We start from the raw sequence: 25,739 nt of genomic DNA on the forward strand, positions 1-25,739 counted from the left end.
TGAAAGGCTGTGGCACTCCTCCTCAATGAACGTTGGAAAGATGGCGACAGCATACGCACAAGCGAGAGTCTACCGTGCCGGCGGATAGAAAGTGATTTAAAGAGACCAAAATCCACCTCCAGTGCAAAGATCGATCGGTGCAAAGTGTGTCAAATACCAATCAGAGATGGTGTGGCCCATGCACGGGTAGGAGCAAGAAGCCACTTGTTTGCTATGGAGCCTCCGGATCGCAACAAACCGAGCAGGTATGTTGGATTTGTTGAACAGACTCTTCACCAGCAGTAGCTCGCCTTGCCAAATAGGGATCCGCGTTTAAGCTCTATGGGAGCGCTCGCGTACACCACCAGAAATCGACTTCCTGTCAAATAGTGTGCAAGTTATTGCATTTGCAACAGTGGAGTTGTAAACTTTTTTTTAGGGGGTGGGGGCTTGCTACATTTATGCGGATTTCCGAACCTCTGCGGATAATTGGTGTCCACAGCGAAGAGGGGGATGCTCTGCGTGCGATGAAGGTAACACCGGGAGGGATTGTGAAGCGACATGTCAGGGAGCAGCTAGCTAACATCTTCATGTAGCCTGACAGTTTATTGTTCACCCGCTAGTTGATCTGCACACATAGACAGAACTCGGGTTGTAAGATTTGGTTAAAATATGTTCGTAATGTGGATTTTGAGGCGCTTTAGTTGTTACTCTAGCTTTCCAGACTTTGTAATTCATCATAACCGCGACCCACAAACTTTGCTGACTTCAGCTAGCATGTTGCTCCCACTGTTGTTGTTAATCCAGACTTTTCGCACCTTTCCTGCACGGTTTGTGCACATATACCTTGTGGACTGTGTCACATTTATTCGCACAGTTTATGCAATTGTTATTAATATTTGCAGATACAAATGTTTTTGTTTTTTTTTTGTTTAATTTTTTATCACCCTGCATGATTCCTATCAACTTTTCTGCAGGCTCGCAGGTGAACGAATTCAGTTATTTTTTAAACGTTTGCCATGAATGCAAGTCTCCTTAAGCAAATGCTGCTGCGTGTTTTCCCCGACAGATACTCAGGAATCCGCTGTTATGTCTTCCCCTCTCCTCCCTTCTCCTTACAAGCAGTCGCTTGTTTGCACAGAAAGCAACTTTGAGGATGTTTGTCATGGAGAATCAAGCCTTGTCATTTGCCGCAATCTCAGTTTTGAATAAATAAACAGAGCATTTTTAGTGGTCTATTTCACTAATGATTGAGCACAGGCCAGTTGTTATTGCCTCCTGCGGCCACTTAGTCGAAGTGAATACACAAACAGCTTCAGTGATTGCGCAATGCTGGCCATGTTGATGTTTTTGCTGTCCAGTACAGTTGCACGAATAATAATAGCTATAAGTATGACCCACTCTCAATGCATTTGCTTTTACGTCACAATCAGGTTTAGTTTGTGCACCATTTGATACCCCGTTCCCATTAGAGATCAGGATTTTTGACTCCTACTTCAGTTTTTGAGATCTGACACGGTGATTCTTTTTTTTTTTTTCTCGCTTTTGTGCTATGTGCTTTGATAGCGGGAGCATGTTTTACTTACGCTAAAATGAATGAAAAACAAAATGCATTTCCATTCATGCACAGAAGGATATATCCTTAAACACGTTATTTTTCATTAAAGTCTTAACAGCACAATAAAAAAGAGATGCACATATCAATGGGAAGAAAGGAAGATGCCATTTCACGTTTAAAGTAGTTTATTTGCTGGTCTCTGCAGTCAAAGTAAATCCATTTGGAGCTAACATTGCTTTCCTGCAGCTGTAACTTTGCCTTGTCCTTTTTCTAATTACTTTGAAATTGAAACAAACAGTAGAGATGCACCAATCCAACCGGAGATTGAAAACGACTATTTTCCCTTGATTAATTCAGATTAGTGGTTGGGTCATCCTATACTGAACAATTATATATATTTTTTCATGTTTATTAAATGCTCAAATGATTATTAAAAGCAGCTCCCACTATATTTGGTTATAAATGCCATAGACAAACATTAAACATGTTTTCTTCAATTCATGACTGGGAACAATGTTGTAATCTTTTCGTTTTAAGCCTTATTCAAAACTACCACTCTTATAAAATGACTTGCATTTTTTTGCTCTCATATGTTAGTCCTTAGAATACCAAATCAGAAGATTGGCATCTACACAGAGAAAGCTAATCAGTGCATCTCTAATCAAAGGGCATGACTTCAGTTAGTTTGACTGAAATTGTTTCGTTTTGATGCTTTCAATGACCGAATAATAAAAATAAAAAATATCAGTGTTTTTAGCATTTGGCCTGACAATTAGAAGAAAATTGGCGGATTCAGAACCCCTGGACGATCGATTGGTGCATGTTTATCTTCCACTTTTATTGGAAAGTGTAGACGCACAGTCTTTGCAATGAACTAACACTCCTACTCTTTTGCACGGAGCGCAGAGTTCCGCAAATAAACTGCATTTTAAGGCTGAAATGGTGCCTCTGCATGCACTGACGCAAAACTAAATTTTATTTTGCGCCACTTGTCGAGCGTGGCAGCTCAGTTCAAACTCACAGCTATATTGAGAAAGATATGTGCTCACTTTGCAATTGAAGGCTATCTCTATCTCTGCAAGTACAGAGGTCCTTTGTCAATAATGCCTCATCCTCAGTACGTCTGAAGACATTGTGGCTCACAGGCATTCCAGAGATTTCAGGATGTGGTGCACTGTGTGCTGCAGTTTGCTGCCTGGAGTCCCAGAGCCTCTCTATTTGGGTAGAACTCAATGTCTACATTTGCTGTTGGTGCAGGCTGCAGAATGCAGATGGATGCTCTTCTAATGCTTCCTAGCTGCATCTTATCTTTGCCCACACCTGCTTTTTTAGAGAAAAAAACTCATTTTCTCACCTTCTGTCTCTATAATCTGTCATTTCCTTTGTGACAATAGTATCTCTGTTTAAAAACTTGGTCAGCTGATACAGAGATGCAAATCATAGACACATCTTGGATTTTTCTTCTTGATTTTTTTTTTTTTGCAACACACATGCCTGCAAATGAAAGTGAAAGCTGTACATGCTGCCCATGATGGCACAGTCTCATAATGAGTTTAAAAGGTAGAGGAGACGGCTGCATTGTCTGATGCAAGTTGCAGAAGATGGATAGAAATCACTGACTAATTCTGTTAACAACACAGTTTGCAAAAAGTCTCCTTATTTATGCCATGGGACGTGGAGTTATTAGTCTTGGCCTCCACTGTGGCATTACAACAGTTTATTTTCTACTTTAGTTGCTCTGTAATTTTACTATGCATTAGACATGATATGGTGCAGAAAAAAAGAGATCTCTGCTGTTGCATGTAAACAGCATACTTTGCAGAGTTGCATGTTGGAGAGGCTGGGAGGTCCTATCCTGGCAGTGTCGCTCTGTTCCAGCAAATGGGTGTGGTCAAGTACGTTGTGCTCATTGTTTGTGAATTCTGACGAACTCTGATCCGAGGACTGATCCGTGCTTCTCTCTGCCCTCTAATCACAGTATGTACAAACGGGATCAGTGATTCATGCTGCAGAATGCATGAGGTACACCTCCATATGGAAGAGATTACGAGTGCACACACTTTTTCTTTCTTATTATTTTTTGGCACAACACCAGCAGTTAACCGGGGCTGAAAGCAGTAGCTAGTGGACGCATGCTTTTTTGCAGTGGGGGGTAATCAAAGTTTGTGCTCAGCCTGCAGAGCTTCAGCTATGCCTGCTTGACCTAATTAGAGCAACGTGTGCTCTTACAAAACTCCAGCCACCTTTTCCTCCTCTTCCTCTCCCTGAAAAAAAAAAAAAAATCCCCTTTAGTTTGGTCATTGTAAGCAAGTGTGCTCACTAACCAGCTGTGTGGCATTCAGCTGTGGGCCTCTCGGGCCACGTGTCACATCAACACAATAGAGTCCCCCTGCTTCTACAATAGGGTGGATGGTTGGTGTCAAAGGTCAGCCCCCCGCCCCCGACTCTGGCAGCCTTCAGTATCGGCGCTTCTGTCGCTATTCAGAAGAGACTTTCGATTTTGTGCTGTTTATTATTCACTTAGTGCTTCTCCTCGGGGGCACGAGCATTCCTCTGGCCTTTATTGGACTCCCAATGAGGCATCAGATGAGCCATTGAGAGCAGCCAGACACCATCTGCAGTGATAATTCACTAGTGGCAGCCAGCAGGGAGCAGCTTGAGGACCATAGTGTGGTTGTGGTGAACTGCAGGACACAAAGGCCCTGGAACTTTCTCTGTGCAGTCTGTGCGTGGGTTTAGAGAAATATTTCTTTTAAAAAATATCTGAAAAATTTTTTCTCGTCCTTTGATGAAACTGCACACTGTGTGCTTGAAATGTCCCATGGTAACCTGACAAACAACCAGCAGTGATGGCGTCAATGGTTCTTATTTCATTCCTGAGTGATTTAGTCATGCTCTTCTGCGACAAGCATCTCTTTTTAAAACTTGGTTTAATTCTCTCTTGTATTCATGGGCTATTTTTATCTTCAGACTGAGCGGTGTTGAATATCTATTCAATGTTTACATTGCCTAATCATTATTGTGACATCACTGTGACAGACACAGCAAATGTTTACTTGCTCAACAGGTTTGTAAAATACGTAGTTGCAGTATTACAGGGCGACGGTTCTATCCAGGTTTTTGTCTAAGGTGATTGTTTTAAGTGGGATTTGCTCTGACACAAGATGGATTACTTGATCCACTTGTGTCTTTCCTTATGGTACATACATTTTGGGAGGCAGATGCTCAAGTGGAACAAAGGACACCTTGTGTTGCACATGAAACCAGAGTGTGAGATTTTTTTCACATACAGCTTGAACATCATATGTATATATCCCTATTTCAAATCAAGACACCATCTGCTGTCTTGGGCCACACACAATACACTATGTATAAAAAAAGACAGATTTCAGAAGGGCACTTTTTGTCCACTGGAAAAAGGGCTGGTGGCATAAAGGCATGTACAACATCTCAGATTTTGGAGAAGGTATATGCAGTTACAGCAAATATAAACTTGATGACTATCATTTGGATGATAGTCCATATGACGTATATATATGAATTATTTAGCTATGTATATATCTAGCTAAATAAAGCTAGTAAATATATTTACTAGCTTTATTTAGCTAGTGTATGGATACACTAGTGTATGGATAGTGAATACACTATGTATCCATCCATGATCCATGATTTGTATTTAGGATTATTTATGACATGAAGGTTACTTATTTGATCTGAAAATGGTTGAATTTTATATCTGTTAAACTATTTGTATCTACAGTATATATTACATCATTTAATACTTGATAACTGCGAAAAAACAATTATAAGATAAACATTATATTAACATGGCAGAAAATATCATACTTGTGTTTTGTTCCTGTTCATTGACATTTCTTATTCAAATTTAAAAAAAAAATATGTTTAGTTTGGCATAACAGCTTGGGGCTTGGAAGTAGGTGAATCATGAGAAAAATTTTATTTTATTGCAAGAAAAAAAAATTGCTATGACATTATGATTTCTTTTCCACTTTATAGGCTGTGACTGGACAGCTCTCAGTCCTGGGTCCAGAATGTATTCCATGTTTGCACAAATACAAACATTTTCAACAAAAAAGGACAAAACCTCTAGAATTACTATCCTGGTAGGATTTATCTCTTGACTACTAGTATTACTTTTAAAATCTTCAAACTTTTCCATCTGCGTTTAATCTCTTGATTGCCTCTAAGTTAGTTGGTACTTCTAGACTTGCACATAGAGATTTGGCAGCAGGTGTCCGTTTACCCTACATGTCAGTCTACAGCTGCCTGCAGACTCATTGTGTGTTTGTCTGACATATTCTGTTTTGGGGCAGATGGGCAATAGAATCTGGATGTTCTCTCTTCGCCTCCTCAGAAAGCTTCAGCGACTGATATCCGTATTACCCCCCTCGCCTCCCTTTAACTAACACTCTCCCCAGGGAAAGGGATCCAGCCCTTCCTCTTTATGTTTCCACTACACAGATGTTAACAGGCACGTGTTGGGGAATGCTTCTCGGTTAGATGATTAATGACGGGAGTCATGGGGATTGGCATAGATGTAACCCATTTTCATTCAACTCTTCATCTGTGTCTTTCTTATATTTCTTTTTAGGAGGGGGAATGGTCAAGCTCTCCGGCCTTTCTTTCTAATCCTATTAAAAACGCTTAAGAAAAACATTGGGGGACAAAGCTCTTGACATTGCAATCTGGGAAAGCGTGCCCTTTGTTCTTGGTTCCCAAAAGGAAGCCATACAAGCCATGTTTCTTGACTTATTTCTGCAGACAGCTCTTCGTATTTCATAAAACTGTATATTTTATGTTGAGTAGATTCACACCCATCTCAATATTTGTGATTAGTTTCTCATTTTTTTTAAATTTTGACTTGCGAAGAATAAAACATCATTAAAATAGAAAGTTGATAAAGCTGGAGCACTGAAAAAGTCTTTCCTAACCTTTCTGTTGTGAGAAGTCATTGATTATACTGGGATCAGAGGCAGGGGCACTGCCAGGAATCTTGGGCCCCTTGACAAAAAATTAAATTGGGCCCCTCTTTGCAGCTGCTGTTACAATTTCTTGATTTCAATTTCCATCAAAAGCATCACAATTTTAAAGGCTTGCAACCGCCTTGCTTTCTTTGGTCCAATACTGATACTAGCACAATATTTACTGCTAGTGAATTTTAAACGCAACAGTCTACATACTGTATGCAAATAGGCTGCTTAATTTTTTTATTGCTATTAGTTTTAGCTTTCTGAAATGTCTCTCCCCACCAGCAACAGTCATAGCCAACTTGCAAAATATACATGAAGCAATCCAGACTTCTCAAAAATCCTATGTAGTTGGATTTTGTTCAAGCTGGAGTATATAACTTAAATAAAAAAAATGTTTTTTTTTTTCATATTTGTTAAAGCTGTCACCATGTTGTGAAAGTTTGCTATCAAACAGATAATCTGTGAAAAGATCAATCTCCTCCTCCTCCCTGAACTGTTATTGCTGGGTTGCAGGGAGTGGATTATGCTGGTATTAGTGGATGGAGCTGCTGCTGACTGACTCACCTGTTGTTAAGTGTGATAAAAGCCTCAGTTTTTTTCTATTTCTATAAACCCCCCCCAAAAAAAAAACTAAAAGAAAACTATTTTGTGGGGAGCCCCTTGTCAGCAAGGGACCCTTGGAATGGGCTCTTTGCATGCACAGTGCTGACGTCAATCAATCACTCAAATTTTATTTGTATAGCACATTTCAGCAGCAAGCCATTTCAAAGTGCTTTACATCACATCAAACACAGAAACACAATGCAACATAGAATCACAAAACAGTGTTTTGAGGTTCCAATGATTGTGAGGTTAGTCGAGATAAGTTAAAGCTAACGCCACACAGCAAAGTTTGCAGCTGCAAAGTTTGCAGCCTTCATTCACTCCGGATCAGCTTCTTCAGACTAAAACTACCGGGGGGTAGTTTTAGTTTTATGGATGGTAAATAAAGGAGTCGTCCTGTGTTATTTATTTCCATGGAACAACTTCTGTATTCAGCCTGAAAGAGCAATTGTATGGGAAGGAGTGAGCGGACCACAGCCAGACAGCCGATCAACTGATCCACCTGTAAACACTGCTGTAAACACCATCCTGCTTCACAAATAGCAAAAGTAATAAAACTAAATAACACTGAGACGTTAAGGAACACGGTCATATTTTCCTAAAAACAACAACTTTGAACTTGAACAGTCAGCTGAACTAGAACTCTGACACCAGAGCTGCTCTACTGTTAAGCTATGGGCTTGTTGTGCTTCCTCATGCTTCAGAAACAAAAAGCCCGAACTGTAATCTCCCCCATTACTTGGTCTCTGTTTGACACTAACGACAATAAACACACATGATATACTTGAAAATAAATACAAAATAAGGTGAAAACGTTGTTCATTAGAATGATTGAAAATGATTAGATACTTAAATAGCACATTTTTATGAGAAAAATGTCTGAGAATATTGCCTACTAGCATAAGCTAAAGTTAATGTTAGCCACAAAGTTTAAGGAACATAAAACTTACCTTCGTGTATAACGAGTCGTACATCTTAAAACCGTTCTCCAGCTTACTTGTTGGGGCTTTGGATCGATGTACATAATTAATTGTAACCTTGGGCAAACCCTGCAAGCAGCTAATGTAAAATGCCATTTTCAATAGACCGGAAGCGAACGAGCCGCTTTTCCCTGAACGCGGAAGCTGATCTGCAAAGAGTCCATTGTCATAACATTGTCCGGAGTACCCAGAGAGAACCCGCTCATGCACAGGGAGAACATGCGAACTCCATGCAGAAAGACCCCGGGCTGGAATCGAACCCAGGACCTTCTTGATGCAAGGCAACAGTGCTACCAACTGCACCACTGTGCAGCCCCTACAAAATAGAATATCTGGGTTTATTTAGTTCATCACAACCAGAATCTCGAGGTTCTCTGTTGCTGAGTGTTGCTGCAAATCAGTGGAGAAATAACCGCAGCTGTTGCGCTATATATATATATATATATATATATATATGTATATATACATAATGTTCTGACCAACCAACCACCACCAGACAGGCTCACTCAAGCTGAAATCCATCCAGTCTTTCTTGGTGCTCATCTATTAAGTCACATTTAGTTAAACTTCATCACAATTCACCATTTCAAGTTTATACATTTTTAAAACAGTGTTGTTCCCAGAATTGACTGAATGTCGTTGGAAAACTTGCTGACATAGCAGACAGAGTTAATGATGATGATAATACTCAGCTGCTTGAGCTGCCATTTTCACCATAGGTTATTATCCTATCTGAACATCTTCAGACTGCTATACATTTAGAAAGTTGCCAGACTCTACTTTTGGTTGCTGCAGAGATCCAGTGTAGTTATTATTGAGCCAACATGTCTGCTTTGATTTAGAGGAGGTTTACTGTGCATGGTGCAACCTACTGAAGACAGTTTGCTCTTTTTGATGCCTAAGGTTTTGCTTTTGATTTGACTGGTGAACACTTACTTTAGCATCTCTTCCAATTTATTTTTGATCTGTAAATATAAAACTCCAACTCATGCCCAGATAATTTGTATTTCCGTCTTTCATATGATCCTCACAGGCAGGCCAAGCCGACGGAAGATGTGTCCCAACAGAACTCTGAGCTTGATGACTCCTCTGACTTTCATAGCGAGGAAGACGAAAGTCTTTATGGCACATCTCCTCCTTATACCCAACGTCAGATGAAACGCATGTTTGGCAAACAAAGGAGTGGCCAGTCCAGAGGTGCTGGACGATCTCCAAACAAAGGCAAGTTTATAAGCTGTTATTGTCAAAGATTATGGAAAATTCCTCCACTGTCCTGACTTTGGTTTTTGCTTGAAATCCAGTAGATCTTAGCCCATCTGTCCAGACTGAGAGTTCCAAGCCAGTCGAGACTACTGAGGAGGTCAGCTTTAAGCAGGGCAGAAAGCAGAGGGCCACACTTCGCTCTACAGAAAGAGACCACAAGAGGACATTTGAAGATTCTTTCATGCTAGATCCACTCGGAAAGACGGGCCATTTCAGCATGGATCCACGGAAACATTACTTGAGCCTAGGCTGCAGCAGTTGTAAGCTGCCTGTTACTATGCCTCATATACGGACCCACCGGCAAACATCCAGGACGGACTGTCCTGCTGACCGCCTCAAGTTCTTTGAAACTCTGCGCCTGCTGCTCAAGCTCACATCTATGTCCTCTAAGAGGAAGGAGAAGGAGCAAAGGGGTTTGGAGAACATGGCTTTCATGGGGCACAACAATGAGGTCATTTGGTTGGAGCTGCAGGCATGGCATGAAAGGCGTTCCACCAGTGATCAGGATCTTTTTCTCTTCACTGAACGCAAAGCTATCCCAGAAATCATCAACAAAGTGCTGCACTTTAAGGTCAACTATGACAGCCTGAAAGGAGCTCAATGTTTGGAGTCGCAAACAATCCAGAAACTCTGTTTGACTGAGGAGAAATCATTTGCTGTAGCGGAGACCAACCACTGTGGAGTAGACACCTGGGGCTTCAGTGCTTGCCCCTCGTCCACAATGAACGCCGCTGAGCCTCTCGGCTCCGGTGTCGACTGCAGGGAGCACCTTCAACGCCAGCGGCTGGCCTTTGAGCAGGTCAAGAAGGTTATGGAACTCTTGGAGTCTGTTGAAGCTTTGTACCCCTCGTTGCAGGCTCTTCAGAAGGACTATGAAAAATACGCAGCTCGAGATTTCCAAGGCAGAGTGCAGGCGCTCTGTCTCTGGCTCAACATCACCCAAGATCTCAACCAGAAGCTGCGAGTTATGGCCACAGTGTTGGGCCTCCATGATCTGTCGCGTATCGGGTGGCCCGTCTTCGAGATACCCTCACCTCGCTGCTCCCGTGGAAATGAAGAAGAGAACGAGGAAGATGAGGAGAACGACTCAACGGCCACTTTTACTCCCGAAAGTGACGTTGAGGATGGAGATCCTGACGTGGAAGTTGGAAATCTTGCAGATGAAGAACTGTCTCCCATATTGACGCCTAAATTTTCCCGCCTCTTGTCAGAAGAGGAGTTCCTCCCGGCCGCCATTTCTGGAAGTGCAGAAGCGGCTGCAGGAGGTGATGTGTTTTGCCCCACAGCTATTTACAGGCCATTTGTGGATAAAGCTCTGAAACAGATGGGACTGCGTAAACTGATACTTCGGCTGCACAAACTGATGGATCGCTCTCTCCAGAGGGCAAGAGCGGCGCTGCTTCGACACACTCCTGCACTGGAGGTAAGACTGTCAAACGACTTTCACTTCACAGAACTGTTGTATAGCTATTTTCATTTCTACATCAAACCCATTAATTTTCTGTTGACGGTTACTCAAGAAAATGGACACACCCTAGTTAAAAGGCCAGGTTTTTGTGATGTGAAAAACATTTTCCACTTTTATTGCTAACTATATAACCTGTATAATTCAAAATAAACATAAGTAATAAAATATAAGAAAAAAACAAAACAAAAAATCACACAAAAAAAACTCTGCACTAAATCTCTGTGTGCACTTGTACCCAAGAAGACTAAGTGGTGAGAAAGGATCAAAAGGTGCATTTTTCTGTATATCCGTGAAACACTTCTTTTTACTCTGTCTGTTGCTCAGGACAGCAGCATTTCATCAAAGTCTAGCTACCAGCATGTGTCTGATTAGCATTTGCCTTGCTTTACATTTAGTACATAGTTTTCTGTGAATGAAAAGACCTGCATTTTTCTTAAACACATTCAAAGCCAGTAAAATGTTTTCATTAGGAGATGGTCCTAAAGACAAATGCTTAGGAGCTGCTGGCCACATGATGCCACTGTTAAACTGGTGACAGATGATTATTTTATTGTTCTTCTAACCAAACAAAATACACTAACTTGTTCAGATCTGTTATCCTCTACTTCAGGGGTGTCAAACTTCAGTCCTCAAGGGCCGCTGTCCTGCAGTTTTTAGATGTGTCAAAGGTACAAAACACTGGAATGAAATGATTTAATTACCTCCTCCTTGTGTCAATCAGTTCTCCAGAGCCTTGCTAATGACCTAATTATTTTATTCAGGTGTGGTGCAGCAGAGGCACTGCTAAAAGTTGCAGGACACCGGCCCTTGAGGACTGGAGTTTGACACCTGTGCTCTACTTCCTTTGGCAGCCTTTTGATCTTGTCCCTAGTGGTGGAGAAATTAATTGTCAGGACTGGTCCGCTTTAAAAGTTTACCAAGCTGAGATCAGAAGTATTTGTAACAAGTTAATTTCTTGATTTTGTGAGCTAGTCTGACTTTGAAGAGGATAAAATACTAAATTCATTCATTTAGATGTAAATCAGTGTTTTGTTTGATGTTCTTTCTACATTTAAACAAAACTCATTGAAAATAGAGACTGGTCATTTAGTTTGTAAGTTAGTAAACTTACAAACTCACAGAGTCAGTTTATTTTAAACTGACTCTGTGAGGTGTTAAGGTCACATACATCTATGATGTTCCAATCTTATTCTTTTGAAAAGCTTTGAGCAATACCCATAAAACAATACAAACATACATAGATTAATTTATAATATGATTTTCAGACCTTTTCACAAATAAGTTCAGTTTCAAAAATTAATCTCTGTGGCCAAATTTATTAATGGATAGCAGAGCTTTCATGTATTTTGTCTGAAATTTTATAGCTGTCCAAATATCACATTTAAGCTGTTCTTTGCAGTTGTGATTGCAGTGACAATTGCAATTCAATATCTTTCTCAGCTCTAAACAATATCCATAATATTGTGCCTGATTAATTATTATCTTGGTTAAAAATAAAACATTTTCACAAACCGCACTTCTTGGAAAGCTGATGAACCTTTTGTGTTCACTTTCGGAAATGATACAATCTGAATTAGCCTCTTCAGCTACATGCAGTTTTCTCAGCAAATAAGTGGATGAGCAAAGTAACGGACATGCTCAACTGCCAAGAGAAACGTAGATTATCTATTTTGTTTATCAGTGTTTTTCACAAGTATTTTAGAAATTCCGTTTGCAGTCTGAAGTTGTCAAGGAATAAAAGCAGCCTCGAAGCTATTTTATATTGTTATCATGTTAGCAGTTTAGTGAAACATAAATTAGAGAAGTTCCCACCAATGAGTAAAGTAAAAGTGATCTCAGCTCAGGGTTTACAACACACGGTGCTTTAATGAGATGAGCACAAATGGAGGGAAGGGGAACAAAACATGAGTTATGATCTTAATTAGAGCAAAGTATCACCTTATCTAAAAGCTGAAGGTTAAGATGTAAGGCAGCAGGAGACATGTTCTTTGTTTCCTTTGAATGTTTAGCCGCAAGAACTAAACATTCTTCTTTGGTTTATCAGACCAAAGAGCCATATTGTATCAACATGTTGTGGAGGTGAGGTTTTAAATACGTTTTTTCTGTGTGCCTTCCACATGCAGTTTGCAGACCTCCCAGACCCCATGCAGTACAGCGATTACCTGCCAGAGCTTTCCCGCCACATGTCGTGCTCCAGTCAGACTGATCCGGAGCTCGGAGCTGACCAGGTGTCCTGGGAGGACCTGCGGGACATGGATCTCCCATCCTTCCGACCGGCGTTCCTCGTGCTGTGCAGAGTCCTCCTCAATGTTATTCACGAATGCCTTAAACTGCGACTGGAACAGAGACCCGCTGGAGACCCCTCACTACTCAGCATCAAGCAGCTGGTGCGAGAGTGCAAAGAGGTTCTGAAAGGAGGCCTGCTGATGAAGCAGTATTATCAGTTTATGCTGCACGGCGTTGTAAATGATGGTCAAGGCCTGCAAACGAATGCCAATATAGACGACTTTGAAGAAGATCTGCACAAGATGTTGGTGGTATGTATTTCTTCAAATTGTTCCTTCCTCTGATGTAAGGTTTAGAGGAGGATTTACCTTAAATGTGTAATTCCTGTTTAAAAAAAACATTAAAAACTCAGTCGGTAGGTGTGCATAAGTATGAACCATGTGGCTGTGTGCCATCTGTTGTTTCTGCAGGTTTATTTTGAATATATGCGCAGTTGGATCAGGATGCTGCAGCAGCTGCCTCAGGCCTCTCACAGCTTAAAGAACCTGTTAGAGGAGGAATGGCAATTCACAAAGGCCATCACTCCTTACATCCGAGGAGGCGAGGCGCAGTCCGGAGAACTTTTCTGGTGAGTTCAGGTTAAATGTGCTCAGGTTTCAGCGTAATCAGTCATTCTACGGCACCAGAATATGCGTCAACATTCGAAACTGTGTAATACACATTCCATTTGCTTGCTATTGGAAACGAGTATATCCAGTTGCTCTGCTAAGCTCGGTGATGTTTTATTCAAACAGCGACAGTAATGAGTACCAACTTTACTGTCCTTCACAAGGGTTTTCATGCAGTATTTTCATTTGAGAGGTTTTCTGTCTACTGGTTTCTTCAAATGAAATCAGAAGCAGCAGAATAGGATACAAATGAATAAATAAAAAAAATGTTTCTTTGATAGCATCAAGTCAACAGAGAAGTAGTAGCACATATTCACTAAGCATATTGTCAAACTAGTGATTAAATGTGTTCGAAATTAGAAATAATTGAAGTAGCAAGATCGTTTTCTTAGATAAATAACTCCTTTTTTTTTATCGACACCCCCTGCTGGTCATTAGAGAGAATGTTTCTTCCATTTCACTTTAAGATCGTCAGCACTTTTTTTTAGCTCAGTTTGTAGTTGTTTTTTGTGTGTTTCATATTGATGTAGAAAACCAATATTAATTATATCTTTAGAAAATGGCACTGAAATGAAACAAAATCACGATATTTGAGTCTTTAAAAGAATGGCAATTTGAAATTAAAAATAAGTATAAACCATTTAAATTAAAAACGAACGACTACTTGTTTTAGTCACAGCAGTTCCATTTGTGTGCTAACTTTTTCCATGTTTTTGACAGTTTCCAAATGCAATATTTGCTGCATTTTATTAGGATTTTAGCTGAAACACAACACAATGTAATGCTTCACTCTGAAGTCTTCCACAATATCTTCTGCACAGATGTAGGGAAACGCCTACTATGAATGCAGCAAAAATATTTTTAGATACTAGAGTGCCTAAAAATAAAATGAGAAGAAAAGGTCTAATTGTTCTCCCTTTTCTCGATTATGCATTTTATTGGAAAATAAAACACATTGTTTGTGGCAGTAAAAAAACTGTATGGAAAAATTGGGAGGGTAGGAATACAACTATATCAGAAAACACAATTGACATCAAATAAAGAGTTGTTTGGAGGAGCCCATCAACCCATATAATAATAGGACTGTTATTGTCTTTGCAGCAACATTGCTGGGATGCTGCTGGAATCTACTGGAGAGTTTCTTGATGCTGGTTTGCAGAAAAGTGGCAATGAATTCTGGGAAAGTGCAGATGACAGCACGGCCTCTGATGAGATCAGGTTGAGGGGGATCACAATCATATTTAAAAGGATTTTTGAAAGATGACATTTTCTTTAGTTTATTTTTCACCCTTTGCTTCTGTTTTCTTTTTTTTTGTCAGGCGCTCGGTTATTGAAACCAGCCGTTCTTTAAAAGAGTTGTTCCATGAGGCCCGAGAACGGGCGTCCAAGGCCCTGGGTTTTGCCAAAATGCTCCGCAAGGTGAGAATCACCAGAAATAAAGTCTTTTACGTAAATCTAGCTTTTTAGTTTGTGTGTGCTTGCTTATTTTCTGTATTTGACTAAAGAACTTGAACACTTTTTTTTTCTCCATACTGTACAGGATTTGGAAGTTGCTGCAGATTTTAGCATCACCAGTGGGGTGCCTTGTCTTCTCGAGGCACTAAAAAAGAAAAACTATGTCAAGGTGGGCTTGATCTTTTTGGTTTTTGCTCATTTTTCACATATCAGTTTATTCGCTTTGTCCTCAACTCTTATCTCTTTGTTTCCATCTCAGATTCAGATTCCAGGCTTGGAAGAGCTCCAGGTTTTCGTGCCTTGTGGCTTGAAGGATCAGCGGCCTCTCATCCTGCAGCTTCTGAATGCCGCCGCTGGCAAGGACTGTTCCAAAGAGCCCGACGAGATGGCTGAGGATGATGCTTACCTGCTTATGAGCAAACACGGAGCGGGGGACTCCACTACAGATCCTGAGTGGGCGCGGTGGGATGGCAAACTCCTCAAACTGGTCCCACAAATGGAAGCCATTGACACTCTAAGAGCTATGAAGGTATTGAAGAAATTCTGACTAGATATCTGTGTGGGTGTTTGCGCGTTTTTGTTTACATGATTTCCTCCTGTTTTTACTGTGTTTTCAGGTTGAGAACTTGCTCTTGATTGTGATGCAGTCAGCTCACCTGGTGGCCCAGCGGAAGGCTTTCCAGCAGTCCATGGAGGATGTGCTGACCCTTAGCCGGGAGCAAACATCCAGCCAGCCTCTTATTGCCAGCGCTTTGGAAGATCTCAAGGTATTGCATATCCTCTGTGTAGTTGCAGAGACAGCTGTGCATCAATGTCCTACTTTCACATCTCTTTCTTTACTGTAGCTGTTTTGATTTACCCCAAATTTCCATTCTATATTGCTATAATATAGCAATATGGAATGAGACTATGAGTACCAGTCTCACCCAGGCTTATTTATAGAGGTATTGCCTCCATTCACAGCTGCAGCAGTCAGTGTCATAACCCAGGATGTTCTAATCAATCTATTTCCTAGTTTCAGTTGTTTTAAATATTTGTGTAATTAAAACAATGAAGAAGTGATCTTCATCTTAAACCCTCCTTGCAGAACAAAGCCCTGCAGCTATGCATCAAAATAAGCACAGCCATCGACCGAGTGGAGTACATGTTCACCACAGAGATTGAGGCCGAGGTGGAGGAATCTGAGTCAGCCACTCTTCATCAGTACTACAGGGAAGCAATGATACAGGGCTACAATTTTGCCTTTGAGGTGAGAACAAAGACCACTCTTGTCAGTTGACATGCTTAGAAAAAGCCTAAATGTCCAACTTTTTACTTTGTTTTTTTTTATTATTATTCATTTACATCTTTTAAAAACAGTACCACAAGGAGGTCGTCCGTCTGATGTCAGGAGAGTTCCGACAGAGGATTGGAGAGCGGTACATAGCTTTTGCACGCAAATGGATGAACTATGTCCTGACCAAATGTGAGAGTGGGAGAGGCACCAAGCCCAGGTGAGACTCTATGATAGTGACCCAGATATGTTGAACTTAAGTATTTATGAGCAGGATTCAAATGTTCATAGGAATCAAAGCACTTTCTCTGCATCTAGAAAATCACTCTCAAGGAGCGAGATAATACATCTTTCTCTTCATCTCTTTAAAATTACTTCAGGATCAAAAACACTCATGAGTTAAACTATATGAGAGTTCAAAGTGTGCTGCTTTTGTTTTTTAGTTTATTTATTTTTCCTCCAAGCTGGGTCCCCTGCTAACCAAGGCCCAGAGGATCCAGGTGTTTTTGGTAGGAGCTGAGTTCTGGCTCGTGTTTTGTTTACTCACTTTGATATGAAAGCTTTTAAAAACACAGAGCTTTACCTTTAATATTAAAAATAAAAAGCTCTGGGATAACACAAACTTACTGTTTATTTTGATATTACTTGTCACTTGTTAGTTTGTGCTGCAAAAACTTACATTCACAGTGTTAATTAGCAACCATGAAGACTATTACAGCTAAACAATTTTTTAATAATGTCAGATATTATTAATAAATCCTCCTTTGAACACTTCATGAACTTCCTGTTTTCTGTTGCTACTGGTAACGAACAGACGTCAGTTGGTTCTGATTGTGCTTCCAGTGCTGCAGCTTATTAATCCTGTTTTTGTTGAAAACATTAATAAATCAATCTGGCAATATTAGAGCATCTTGAAGGGAGACTCATGGACATAATGTGATATTATGAAGCTAAACCTGCTAATTTTACTGCAACCTCTTAGCAAAAAAATAAATAAACATCAAAGAACTGCTTTTTAGTTCATCCTCTTAAATAGTTTTATTTCCTACTTCAAGTGGATTTATTTTATATTTTCTAGCTTTGCCTACAATTAAAAACATGCAGAACCCACATCAATCATTTTACATATTTGTGACATAATTAATAGAGCAATTTTTCATCTACAGATCAAACAAAAAAAAGTGTTATTGCAAATCTTCAAACGTGCTCTTTCTTCTACAGGTGGGCGACTCAGGGTTTTGACTTTCTTCAGGCGATTGAACCTGGTTTCATATCAGCATTACCAGAGGATGACTTCCTGGTGAGATTACCCGATTCTCTTCTTCGCCTTTGTGTTTATATTTGTGCTGAAGTTGTGCTTAGATTGGACAGTTGTATTAATTAAAAGATCTTTCTGCAGAGCTTGCAAGCTTTGATGAATGAATGTATTGGACACGTGATTGGAAAACCTCACAGCCCCGTTACTGGCCTGTACTTTGGTAAGATGCTTCCTTGTGATATAAGATGTTGGTTTAAGATAGATTTTTAATTTCTTTTATACAGCAAGTTTGTTGTCGTAGGAAGATAAATAACAGAAGTTTTGTTTGTTTAGTTACAGTAAATGTAACTAAACTATATAGCAACAACGTGTTTTCTGCCCTCTAGGCTACTTTACTGAGTGAGTTTTCTAACCTTTCCTGTTATTTTTAGCTGACTGTTTCCTCGGCTCAGCTTCTCATTGACGTCCCACATTGGCTCTCTTTCCAGACGCTGTTACAATTTGAATTGTGCAGGCACTTGTTTTATGAATTTTGGGTGACTTCATATTTTTCTGTCAACACTCTGCAGTAGATGTTGAAATGCCATTTTTCTTTTTGAGGTTTACAAAGTCAGAATCATCATCATTGTCATATTTTTATGTCATTTCTGTTGCAAAGTAAAATAACCAACTGAATAATAATAGCTAATAGCTACCAAGAATAGTAATAGTATAATTGTTTTTAAACAAATGAGATGAAGAATACCTTTAGTATTAATATTTCTGTATATATAAAAAAGGGATTAATTTTCAAAAGATATTTAGGTCCTTAAGTTTAAACTTTGTCATTACATTCAGTAACCTGCTCTGCTCTATGATGTACGATTGAGTAAACATACTTTAGCTATTTAAAACGTCATGTTTGTCATTTTGTTTTTTTTACTTCTGGGCAGCTAACAATTTGATTGCATATGTAGCATTTATGCTGTTGGCTACAAAGGTGCATCTGTATTTTGCTAGTGTTGGCTAAGTTTAGAAAAAGAAAGCAGTCCTATGAATAACTCTGGACTCATAAAAATTTGACATTGTAGCATGTTTTTCTAAGATTTTTTATTTTTTTTTGGCCGCTGCTGGTTTTCCTCACATCCCACTGTTTTTTGGGAAATCTTTGGCTGCATCTTTAAGTTAAATCCCACAGATGTCATTGATCAAACCTGTTAAATTTTGATTAAAATACATGTGAAGTGTCACATAAAGGCTTCAGACATAATGTAGGAACAACTTGATGCTGAAAACATGACCACGCTCATCCTTGGATAAAAAAGAAGGAAGGCTAATTCTAGCTTATAAACATTGTTACTCAATCTATAAAGAGTTCAAGATTTTCTTTTTGTAGGAAATGTGATGTTTAATATGATTTTCCCCCCTCAGCACCCAGGAATAGTCCTCGGCCTGTAAAGGTTCCTGCTCCAGTCCGCTGCCACAGCGACCCACCAAACCCCAACTTGTTTATCCCCAGTGCTGAAAATTTAAAGTAGGTCACCACAGTTTAGGTTGTTATAATTTGGTTTTTGGTGTGCATGGCTCTGCTTCTTAACTTCTTATAGCTGAGCAGCTCTTTGCATTTTCTAGACACCGTCTGCTTTTTCTTTCTTTTTTCCATACATTTAAAGTGTGAGCGTGTCTGCTCCGCAACCAGTCACACACATGTACATCAGCAAACATCCTAAAACAAACTGCGTACACCTCCCAAGGCAGCGCTCCTCAGTTTGTGTTTTTCGCCACACAGCTCTCGAAGCCTTCCCTGTGATCTGCGGAACCAGCTGGTTCCCAACGGCCCTCGGCCCATCCCTCAGGGCTCAGGGGAGCACAGCCCCATGAGACCCAGCAGCAGCCCCAGCGATGTCAGGTAGCCTTGCCCCCTGAATGCACCGTGACGCAGTGTCAAACCGACACCGTTGTACAGGTTCTCCACACTGATGGAGGAATTGTCTCATGTTTTGATTTTGATCCTAAGGATGGATCCATGGCACTTTTTTTGTGTGATAAAAAAGGCTACCACGTCACACAGACTTTGTGGCCAATACCCAATATTTGTACAGCCTTGACCTCAAATTACCAAAAAAAAAAAAAAATTTACATTTTTTTTTCTCCCTCTTGCCACAAGTGGGCATTAATTAATTTATTCTAGGAGCAGAGGCGACTTGATGCTGCTTCTCCGCAAGGCATTCTTGCAAAACAGGTTTCATTAATATCGAAAAACAAAACATGTTTTTAATTTGACTTTAGCATCCGCTATAAATTAGCAATTTTCATAGAAAACATTACCAGAAAATGGCTGTCTATGTGTGTCACCCTTAGGAAATGTCACCTACCTAAGATTCCCAAAAGAGTGTGAACACTTTGAGTCCAGCATGTTCCATGACTGAGGTTGAACAGAGAAGCTTTGCTGTAATGTGTTCAGCCTCCTCTTATCTGCTGAAAGTCTCAATCTCTCTCTGGCAGCCCAGATGAACCACAGATGTCTCTGCATGAATTAGTTTTCCTCTTAAATAGCTCTTTAAACCTTCCTGATACTAGAGTGCATTTGCAACCTGCTCATGTTTTCTTATGATGCGTTCAACTATTGAGGAAACAAATCATGTTTTGGAATGATTTGACAGCTGTTGACTCATCATTGGCAGCAGAGCTAAAAATCGATCAAATAAAGTCACCAGACCTCGACTGCATCTCTACCATTTAGTCATATATCTTTATTGGTTGATTATTAGCTTTCATTGCCAAACTTCTATTAATTCTCTTTGCTAAACCAATCTGAAGTGGCAAATGTATTGATTTTTAATTTCCTTTTTTTATTTAAAAGTAACATCAAGTATTTTGATTTCTAGAGAAGTCTTGGTTCAGGTGTAAGGGTTTTAAAAGTTATTAACGCCGAGGCATTTTCTTTTTTGGTTTTGTCACTGATTTTACAGCTACACATGCATGGAACTTAATGAAGTTCTCAAATAATTTCATAAAATCTAAGAATATAATGTTTTTCCACCTTTTGCAGCCATTAAAGTTTATCCAAAGCTTTGCAAATCCCCCAAAAATTGATTAGACAAATCCTGATCACTGGTCATATGAAGACTGGTTGTTGTGCATGGAATGAAAATGAATAATATCTTACTGCAGTAAGTAAGATAATATTCTGCTTTATAGTGACTTCTGCTTCAATTTGGTTAAGGCTTATTGGTGAGTGGGATAATACCTACAAATTTTGTTCCCGCTGTCTAACCTTGTGACTGTCTCTAATGCATGCTCGGCTGCTTGTGGGTTTTGTTTTTCTGTTTTTCTGTTATCTAAAAATGAAAAATGCCAAAGGTTATAAAAATTCTGCTTAATATGTAAAACATGGATTAATCATAATCGATGATGTCATTAAAATTTCTAGTAATTGTTTCACAATTACATGTTTTCCTGACATTATGCATGAGAAATTATGACAAAGGATCAAATACTATCTTCGTCAAGTTAACCATGGCTTTAAAATGGTAGATAGCCTATTTTAAAAGATGAATGGGCTTTGCAGGTTTTCATAAGGTGCAGATTTTCACAGTTATTGAATTCAAAGAAGCCCCCTAATGCATTATATTGTTACTAATTATAAAGTCATTTTTATTTTTTGTGAGAAACCCTTTCACTGAAATTTGCTGTTCTGGGCAGTAGTGTGTGTTTGGAGAGAAGTGTTGCTAACTTTTCCTTCATTGTTCTCAGGGTATCCAGTTTCCATGAGAATGATCGTCTTTCAACAGTTGCAGCAGAATTAAATTTCAAATCACTGAGCCGCCACTCGAGCCCCACTGAGGACAAGGAAGGTGGGAGATCACACTGATCTGCAGGACAGATATTCACCTGCTCGCCTAAACTTATGCAACTTAAAAAAAAATGTCTCGATTGTTTCAGAACCTTCATATCCAAAGGCTGATCCAAACAGCTCCGCACGCAGAAGCTGGGAGCTCCGCACCCTCATCAGCCAATCCAAAGGTGAGCTTGCTTCATTCAGAGCAGTTTGACTCGTTAGCTCAGACATAATGGACATTTTGCTGACTCTCCTTTTGTGGTGGCAGACACGACAGCCCGGCAGAGCCCAATGGAGGCCGTCCGTCGCTCCATTCGATTATTCGAAGACGAGCGCTATGCTGTGATGAAGCGGCGGAACATAATTGGTCAAGTGTGTCACACACCAAAGTCTGACGGCATGCATGTTGGGCTCAGGAAGGTGACTTTCAAGTGGCAGAGAGGCAACAAGATAGGTATGGCTGTGTTTGACTGCTGTTTTGGTTATGATATAGTACATCTGCAGACAATAATTTCATAATTTTGTATGTAACAACAGGTGAAGGTCAGTATGGAAAAGTGTACACCTGCATCAATGTGGACACTGGAGAGCTAATGGCTATGAAGGAGGTATGTGGCACAGAAAATCTTCAGTATGTTAAAGAACACAGAAACAGAGCTACAGATAAAGTGTATTTTCTTTTTTTATATATAGATACGGTTCCAGCCAAATGATCACAAAACCATCAAAGAGACTGCTGATGAGCTGAAAATATTTGAAGGCATCAAACACCCAAACCTTGTGCGATACTTTGGAGTGGAGCTCCATCGAGTAAGAGCCTTCCACATGCTCAAGGCAGTGTGTGTTGCAGACTGAAGCGTGTTGGTGTGAACGCGTGTTTGCTTTCCTGTAGGAGGAGATGTACATCTTCATGGAGTACTGCGATGAAGGAACTCTGGAGGAAGTTTCCAGACTGGGGCTTCAGGAACATGTGATCAGGCTTTACAGTAAACAGATCACTACCGCCATAAATGTTCTCCATGAGCATGGCATTGTTCACCGTGACATCAAAGGTCAGCTTTGGATTTATGTAAATGCTTATTCTGCATGTGATATGTTTCAAAGAAAAAGTGGAACATTTTCTCACCAGTCACCATATTATTAATTTGGGTTTTGTATTTTTTTTGTTTGTGACAGGAGCAAATATCTTCCTTACATCGTCGGGCTTGATTAAGCTGGGCGACTTCGGTTGCTCAGTCAAGTTAAGGAACAACACTCACACCATGCCAGGGGAGGTGAACAGCACACTGGGAACAGCTGGTAAGAAACAGCATCTCACCTCAGAGTTGCTGCACCCCTGTTGAATTGGTCCAGATATTATGTGGCAGACCAACAGTAGCTTTTTAGAAGTTATAAATCTTAGCAAACAAATTTCACAATTGAGATTCCTCAAGGCTCCATCCTAGGCCCACTTTTTTTCAATATCTGTAGATGTCCTCCAACACAAATTATAGAGCACTACAGCCTTTCTTAGCATATGCAGCTCTGGAAAAAATTGAGACCTCTGAACTGAACCCCATTATAAACCTCATTGTTATTCCACCAAATATTGATTTCTGAACTCTTCCTGAGTTAAAACATTACTGTTGTTGTTTCTAAATGAATATGAACTTGTTTTCTTTGCATTATTTTAGGTCTGAAAGCCCTGCATCTCTTTCGTTATTTTGACCATTTCTCATTTTCTGCAAATAAATAAAAAAAATTTGCTTGGAATTTTGGAGACATGTTCATAGAATAAAAAAAAAGATGCTCATCTTATTCAAACATAAACCTATAAAGAGTAAAATCAGAGAACTGATCATTTTGCAGTGGTCTCTTTTTTTTTCAGAGCTATATATGCTGAGGGCACATACGGTAACTTTATTCATGTTATTTATTTTGTGTCACTTGAAATTGTCATTTCTAATATTCAGACAGGTCAGAATTTCCCCCAGCCTAATGCAGTCATTGTTTTTTGAACAATGCAAGGGTAACCATCTAGACTCGGCGAGGCTTAAAAACCACAGAGCGTGCAAGAAACCTCGGTGTCATCATGATGATAAATGTTAACATCCACCTTAAATCTATGACTACTGCCATCTTAAAAGCTTTGTCAGAATGACAAAACAGGACACAGAAGAACTGATGTATGCATTTCTTTTCAGTAGTTTGGATTATTGTGATGCTTCCTATAAAATAGAGAAGTCAGCTGCAGTTGACCATAGAACATATTGCACTGGATCCACCATTTCTAAAAAAAGATTTAAAATATCAGTATTGGTCTCTACTGCTATGAATAGCAATAGAGAGCTATTCTCTATTATTTCCATGTATTTAGCCTTTGGGCCTAAATACATTTCAGAGGTGCTTTCAGGTATGAAGCATCGAGACTCCTGAGACATTTCAAGACCTGATCACTCAGTGTTACCAGGATAGAAACGTTGTTAGTTTCTGTGCTCTTCATCTCTGTAAGAAGCTCCTTGAAAATCTGAGATTTGTAGAAACGGTCTCCTTTTTGATCAAGACTAAAACACATTGTTTTACTACAACTTAACAATAAGTGTCAAAGATTACTTCTTCATTTGTATCATGTCTAAGCTATTAAACTTTACACATTACTCTGTACACAACCTTTTTTTTAAAAAAAATCTGAAGCACACACATAAAAAAAATCTTGAAGACCTTTTGAAAGATAAAGTATCATACAAGAGCAATTGAAGATTAAAAGATAAAACATCATTATCTGGAAGCCAAAATATCAAAGTTAAATGTTGCCTCTAGATTGCAACACTGTGTTGTATGAATCTATTTAATAATAGTAGGCTGCCATTTGTACCAAATTATCCAACATCATTGCATTAATGCAGTCTTAGTTTATATTGTCGCTTTGTGTGTTCAAATGTTCTAGCCTATATGGCACCTGAAGTTATCACAAGAGCAAAGGGGGAAGGTCACGGGCGAGCAGCAGATATCTGGAGCCTTGGCTGCGTCCTGATTGAGATGGTGACTGGAAAGGTAAGCAATAAAAGATATTTCCATTTCATTACACATGAAGTATCATAGCTTTGTTTGTTTTATATAAAACAAGACTAACCATAGATCTGATGCAGTTCTCACATACTCTTGTAGCTCTCTGTACTTTTTTGTAATAAATTAGTAAAGGTACATTTTTCAATGTTTTAAAAAGTTTCCTTTTCACTGGAAGTTTCACACTGTGCCAAACCTCCAGTGAAAACTGATTGTGGTTAAAGCTGCTTTCTACATAATAGAAACTGTCCAAAAAAAAGAAGTTATTTTCAGTTGCAGGCCTAAACGTGTTGTGTTTTTACTTCCTCTTTTCTTCCCACCAGAGTAAGTTCACCTGAACAACAAAGCAAAACTTAAAAAAAAAATACCACACAGAAATGACTTACTTTGTGATGTTTATCTGCATCTGCAGAGGCCCTGGCATGAGTACGAGCACAACTTTCAGATTATGTACAAAGTGGGCATGGGCCACAAACCACCAATCCCTGAGAAGCTCAGCACGGAGGGAAAGGACTTCCTGGGTCACTGCTTAGAGAGCGAACCTAAATGCCGCTGGACAGCCAGCATGCTTCTTGACCACCCGTTTGTCAAGGTAAAATAGATTACCTTTCAATTTCAAAGCTCCCTTTATAACCTTCGAGTTTTATAAAAAATAAATAAAACTCATAAAGAGTAAATACGGAAAGTATTGTCTATTTCAAGTGTTTATTTCTGATGGCATTGGCTTATAGCTCACAAAACCCAAATTTCAGTTTAAGATAAAATATTACATCACACCAATAATCCAGAAATGGCAGTCTATTGAAAAGTATTTTCATGTACTGCTAAAAATAAAGTCTCAGTACTTGGTCTGGCCTTGTTTTTCCTAAAATACTGTAGTCATGACGACTTGATCAACCTTGGGAGTCTGCTGAGATGTTATAATGTCCAAGTTGCTTAAATAGCAGTCTTCTGTTAGTCTGCCTTTATAGTTCTCTTGTCTGTCATCTTGCTCTTGTCGATACTCCATAAATTCCCCATGTGGTTTATACCATTATCGAACACAGCAGTGGTACAGGGTCATGAATCTGGTATCTGTATTTCTGGCAGAACGTTTGTCTGCAGAGACACATAAAGTGCTCGAACATACCTGATATATAGCTATGCTAACTT

General features: G+C 39.6%; 1 protein-coding gene across 4 annotated transcripts in view; it reads left to right on the top strand.

Moving 5' to 3' along the window:
• Window positions 1-25,739, top strand: part of map3k4 (mitogen-activated protein kinase kinase kinase 4) — a 26,899-nt gene continuing 1,160 nt past the window's right edge. Inside the window, exons 1-25 of one of the 4 annotated variants that reach the window (XM_028006606.1) lie at window positions 1-245; window positions 9,145-9,332; window positions 9,416-10,797; window positions 12,966-13,379; window positions 13,539-13,696; window positions 14,838-14,954; window positions 15,056-15,155; window positions 15,277-15,360; window positions 15,451-15,720; window positions 15,809-15,958; window positions 16,279-16,440; window positions 16,551-16,684; window positions 17,686-17,764; window positions 17,864-17,942; window positions 19,133-19,235; window positions 19,491-19,610; window positions 21,458-21,558; window positions 21,647-21,727; window positions 21,811-21,996; window positions 22,080-22,150; window positions 22,236-22,352; window positions 22,435-22,594; window positions 22,719-22,841; window positions 24,469-24,575; window positions 25,000-25,179. In XM_028006606.1, the coding sequence (XP_027862407.1) occupies window positions 214-245; window positions 9,145-9,332; window positions 9,416-10,797; window positions 12,966-13,379; window positions 13,539-13,696; window positions 14,838-14,954; window positions 15,056-15,155; window positions 15,277-15,360; window positions 15,451-15,720; window positions 15,809-15,958; window positions 16,279-16,440; window positions 16,551-16,684; window positions 17,686-17,764; window positions 17,864-17,942; window positions 19,133-19,235; window positions 19,491-19,610; window positions 21,458-21,558; window positions 21,647-21,727; window positions 21,811-21,996; window positions 22,080-22,150; window positions 22,236-22,352; window positions 22,435-22,594; window positions 22,719-22,841; window positions 24,469-24,575; window positions 25,000-25,179 (4,698 nt within the window). In that variant the 5' untranslated portion in view covers window positions 1-213. Of the gene's footprint in view, window positions 246-384; window positions 513-9,144; window positions 9,333-9,412; window positions 10,798-12,965; window positions 13,380-13,538; window positions 13,697-14,837; window positions 14,955-15,055; window positions 15,156-15,276; window positions 15,361-15,450; window positions 15,721-15,808; window positions 15,959-16,278; window positions 16,441-16,550; window positions 16,685-17,685; window positions 17,765-17,863; window positions 17,943-19,132; window positions 19,236-19,490; window positions 19,611-21,457; window positions 21,559-21,646; window positions 21,728-21,810; window positions 21,997-22,079; window positions 22,151-22,235; window positions 22,353-22,434; window positions 22,595-22,718; window positions 22,842-24,468; window positions 24,576-24,999; window positions 25,180-25,739 lie in introns of those variants that run through there. The other 3 variants (XM_028006605.1, XM_028006608.1, XM_028006607.1) reach the window with 3 other exon arrangements.

This window comes from Xiphophorus couchianus, chromosome 22 (genome assembly GCF_001444195.1).
Source record: "Xiphophorus couchianus chromosome 22, X_couchianus-1.0, whole genome shotgun sequence".
NCBI classification, from domain to species: domain Eukaryota; kingdom Metazoa; phylum Chordata; class Actinopteri; order Cyprinodontiformes; family Poeciliidae; genus Xiphophorus; species Xiphophorus couchianus.